At 43.9% G+C, this 5,000-nt stretch overlaps 1 protein-coding gene across 1 annotated transcript in view; it reads right to left on the bottom strand.

The window, feature by feature from the left end:
* LOC138004341 (PAS domain-containing serine/threonine-protein kinase-like) overlaps positions 1-5,000 on the bottom strand; it is a 29,526-nt gene that overhangs the window by 21,480 nt on the left and 3,046 nt on the right. The window contains exons 3-5 of the mRNA XM_068850830.1: positions 3,980-4,137; positions 3,371-3,580; positions 1-25 (exon numbers count right to left, since the gene is read on the bottom strand). The exon at positions 1-25 is cut by the window's left edge and continues 116 nt beyond it. Of these exons, the coding sequence (XP_068706931.1) occupies positions 1-25; positions 3,371-3,580; positions 3,980-4,137 (393 nt within the window). The remainder of the gene's footprint in view (positions 26-3,370; positions 3,581-3,979; positions 4,138-5,000) is intronic.

Genomic DNA, 5,000 nt, shown 5'->3' on the forward strand with positions numbered 1-5,000 from the left:
TACCACAGCTATCAAGAGCTTCCAGCTAAAACACAAAAGAGTTGATATTGATTCAAGCATGACTTAAATCTTTTAATTTAAATGAGATTTTACTGCCCCATCAGTAAAATACGGTTAATGGAACGTGACCATACTAAAAGGGGCTATTCATGTCGCGTTAGTTATCTTCGTGTTCTTTGTAGTCGGTCGTTCAAGGTCATAAAATCAATGGTTTTGTTGTAAATAAAATGAGGACACAGTGACTTTGTTCCTAGATATCAGTTTATAACGTACACTTGCATTGGCCAAATCTGTTAAGGCCTCATTCATAACTGTTAAAGAGCACGTGTAACACCTACCTGCTCATAGAAGAAGCTGTACAACTGGCTACTTTAATAGACAGAGTCTAGCTATAAAAGCCTCAGTTAGCCGTCCAAGGTTCACTTGGCAGTTTTGTCTTCTATAGTAAAACAACTAGCTGTTGGCATTTGTTAAAGTTTTTCCCCTCCCTCCCTCCCTTTGGAGATGGGTTGGGTTTATCGCCCTGCCTTCATTAAAATTGGGTCACTCCTGCGAGGTGCGGTTAAGTCTGCGCAGCGACTTCCCCCAAGCTTGTTGGCTCGTTTGCCTTTGTACATTGCTCGCTACCAATACTCTTGTCCGATCCAGCACGTGCTCTTTACCAATCAGCTCGTAGTGCTGGGGAGATAAGTGAGGTTGTTTCTATATCACGCAATCCGGAAGTCGCATAGGCTAACCAGTCGCAAGGCAGTGTTCCCCTCAAAAAACGCCAATACGTCTGTTGTCTCGTTCTATTGCGCCTTACATTATGCGTTAAAAGCCAACTATGTTGATACCAAGGAACAGTGACATTAATGTTGATTTCAATTCTTACGGGAAGGACACATACTTGATATTGCTACAATTAAGAGGTATTCAGTGGATACGGCGTATGTCCATGTACAGGGATGGCAGAGCTTACTTTGTATTTGGGGGGAAGGAGGGGGGGGGGGCTAACAAGAAGCACCAGAGATGCTCACTTGTAGGGGGTTCTGGGGGAATTCTCCGCCAGAAAATTTAGAAATCGTGAAGCTCGGAAAATGCTACTTTCAGCATTCTTGACAAGATATCAAAAAAAATAATTGTGGATCAATCGTAAAATGACAGATGTTTTCCTTCTGCTGTTTATTTTTTGCTTGAAATTGGGGGGGGGGGGGGGGGGGAGTGCCATGCCCAATGTTCTCCCTCCGGGACAACCACCAGTTGGAAATCATGATGGCGGGCAAGTCTTTGCAACTTTTAGAGCCCAAATCAAACATGCCTTTCGCCTGTGTCCAGTTCGGATTGAGGCCTGTGAGCTCTTTGGCATTCACTGCCAGGGTAAATTTTATGCTGACCTTCCCCTCCTCTTTGTCTTGCGCTCATCCCCATACCACTTTAACCACCTAGCTGACGCATTTGAATGGGTCTTGAAGAGAAAGCACCACATTCAGGACTTAATGCATTACCTGGATGATACTTCACCAGCCTCTGCCCAAAATGTCTAGTCCAGAGGTTGGCATTCCTCTCGCTCCTGACAAATTGGAAGGACCTGGCACTCAGTTAGTATTCCTGGCCATCTGCATTGACACCACTGCTATGGAAACCTCTTTACCTGAGGACAACCTCAATGACCTACTAACAGAGCTTCAGTGGTGGTCCTCACATAAAAAATGTTGCAAGCGAGACCTCCTTCCCTGATTGGCAAATTAAACTTTGCCTGCCGTATCATCCCCCCTGGCTGCATCTTCTTGCGTCGTCTCATTGACCTGAGCTGCACTGTTTGCCTGCCACACTATCACCTCACTCTGAATCAGGAGGCCCGTCGTAACACTGCCTGGTGGCTGGAATTCCTTCCTACCTGGAATGGCCGCCCCATCATCCCTGACCCACAGTGGACCCGCCACTGAAAACTCACTCCGCTTCTTCACTGCTTACCTAGCCGACCAGGTTAGCTTCAAGACCATCAAGCTCTACATGGCAGGTATTTGGTACGCCCACATTGAAAATAGTCTCCCCGACCCTTTCAAGGAAGCTCCCCTCCTCCACCTGCTTCTTTGAAGAATCAAGTGCACCACAGCAACAGCACCCTGACGCCGACTCCTATCACCATTGCCCTTCTCCGCCTGATCAAGGTGAAGTTGGTTGGTGCCCCTGACATTGTTCCTCAGGATAAATTGATGCTGTGATCCGCCTTTGCATTTAGCCTTCTACGGTTTCCTTCGCTCCAGTGAATTCACCTCTCCGACGACTACACATTTCAACCCCTCGGTCCACCTATCCTCTACTGACATGTCCTTCACCCCTGATGAGTGCATCAGCCTACACTTAAAGTCATCCAAAACAGACCCCTATCGCCAGGGCTGCTCCCTCCTTCCCACCGCTCAGTCTGTGCTGTACAAGCTCTCCGCAAGTATCTCAAGATTCACCACTTTACATCTTCAACTAGGGCCAATACCTTACCACGGCTAAGCTCACAGCCATCCTTCGCATTCTCCTCAGGCATCTTCAGTGACTGCTACACTCTTTACATCCGCACCCACCCCCCCTCCCCCATCCCCTTGGTTCTCCAGAGGGTACCTAATTTGCTGGCCACAGCATGCCTTTCTGGAAGAGGAATTTGGAACCCAAATCACGGCTGCTGCCTAGTAATTATACTTAACTTTCAGTCAGGGTTGGCAGTATTTGGGATGTATTTTGGGTGCACACCTGCCACTTTGCATTGCACATAGCAGGTTGGGAGGGGCTCATTACCCACCATCACCATCTCAGCTGTGGTTTGCACCACACTTTGCAGGCTCACATTAGTACTTGTCACTTCCAGCCACATGTCACAGGGTGTGTTGCTGCCACCCTACTCCATTGCGCATTTATGCTCAGGGTGTGTTGCTGCCACCCTCATTTGTTGCATGGCCGGATGTGTCGCTGCCACCCCCTTTAGTGCTCAGGGTGTGTCGCTGCCACCATCATTACATGTAGTTGCATCATGGGGATGTTGCTGCCATCCCCATACAGTCACTCACAGGGTGTGTTGTTGCCACCCTTCCTTGCAGTAGGGTGCACCCAATAGCTGTAGTCCTATTTACTACCAAAGATGGTGCAGTCCTTCGTATCATTATAAAATTATGAATTATAAAGCGACAAAGTTGTTAAGCTGAGTTTTTATTAAATAAAAAATAATAATATGAACTTGTTCGTACATTTCACGATTATGGTCGCTCGTGATGTTTTAAAAGTTCTCAATTTTGACAACTTTCAAAACATTAGTCATGCCCATATATGTACATCACGAAATGCACTTGTGTTCATAAAATTTCCTATACAATTATCACACATTGGGACAGTTACATACCACTTTTCCACTGACCATTACCATTGCTCCACTAGCTTCAACATGTTGTTCTACAAGTGCTTCTTGTTTTTCCTTATGAGTATCAGCAAACAGATCAGACAATTTGATACCAATCAGTTGTTGCCTAGAGTAATTGAACAACTCCACTGCCATATCATTTGCTGTTAAGATCTCTGAGGTCCTGGCATTGATTGTAACAATTGCTTTGTTCTGCAGAAATCAAAATGTTGTAAATGTTTTTAAGGTACATCTAAAAGACTGAAACAAAGGATTGTTGATGAAATTCTACATGTACAATCAATACATGGTAAGAATGGAACAGTCGCAGGATTTTGGACATAACTTGCGATACATTAGGGTATAACAAGATGAAATAAATTTCAATTTTGTTGTTTGCTCCTGTGTTGCAAACTATTTATCATTAATCTGTCAAGGAATAACATTATTGTTTCTTTGAATTGCAAGTCCCATAATGTCACTTACAATTAAACCATTTCTGTTGATAGGGACACAGATTTTAGAATAGACAGAGAGGTCATTCTAGCCAGAGTAAAATTTGTAGGCTGGGGTCGATAAGTAAAAGGTTAAGAGTTTCTTTACAACTCTTACCGGGTTTCGGACTGTTGTTGGAAAGACAGCTCCTGTTCCTGCACCACCAACAAAGTTGTAAAACTGCCAAGACGTTGTAAGTCGAGGATCAGCAGCAGCCTCCAAAAAAGAGCCTCGGCAATGACCAGGCGACAAGCTAAAGCTGTGTAAGGAATCACCTGCAAAACATAAAAAGGAGAATCAAGCAATCTGTATGATCCTCCACAGGAAATTATGTACATGTACAGTAGCAAAATCTGCATCAACAAAAATTTCATAACAAAAATTACATGCAATAATACAATGAAAATTTAAACCCATTGACTCCTAAACTGCACCTCACTGACGAGTAAAATCGCCTGACGTTAGACGGAGTAAAATCTATCAAGCCTTGCTCCCAGAGGTCAATGGATCAATGTTTATTCAAATCTTCCTTCACCTAGTAAAACCTTCAAATTTCATCTGCAATAGCTGAATGAGCCACCTTGAAATATGAAATAATGAATGCAGTTGTGGAAGGCACACGTACATGTAGAAGTTGTAATGCGACAATGAGAAAGATGATAAGCTAGTTTTTTGGCCAAGTGAATAATTAGAGCCTCAGGCAGGATCTACAGTATGCCATGTACAGTACAATCTTCTTTAGTTGCATTTGTACACTGGCACATGGCATTATCAAGCCTGTCAAACAGTGGGATGTTTTGTCTAACAAAGAACCTACTGTAGATAACTGATGTGGCTTCACAATTCTTGTCGCTCAATGGGTACAGCATCCATGTGGTGTTAACGAGGTTGTAAGATCATGGCGTGAAGACTTCGGCTCTGATTTTTCAGTTGTCTTTTCTCCTGTTGCCAAGCCTTTAGCCTACATTTATCATATTTTGTTGACATTTCTTTCCAATGTAGATGAAGGAGGAAAATGTCAAGGGTCCCCTGTTCCCAAGGAGGAGACATCAAACTAGTCACCACATGAAATAATTGGACATGTTCAACTGCTGTTATGGACGAAAGGTTATTTTTCAACTACATGAAAGCTGCTCTG

The sequence above is a fragment of the Montipora foliosa genome, chromosome 5 (genome assembly GCF_036669935.1).
Source record: "Montipora foliosa isolate CH-2021 chromosome 5, ASM3666993v2, whole genome shotgun sequence".
Classification (NCBI taxonomy): domain Eukaryota; kingdom Metazoa; phylum Cnidaria; class Anthozoa; order Scleractinia; family Acroporidae; genus Montipora; species Montipora foliosa.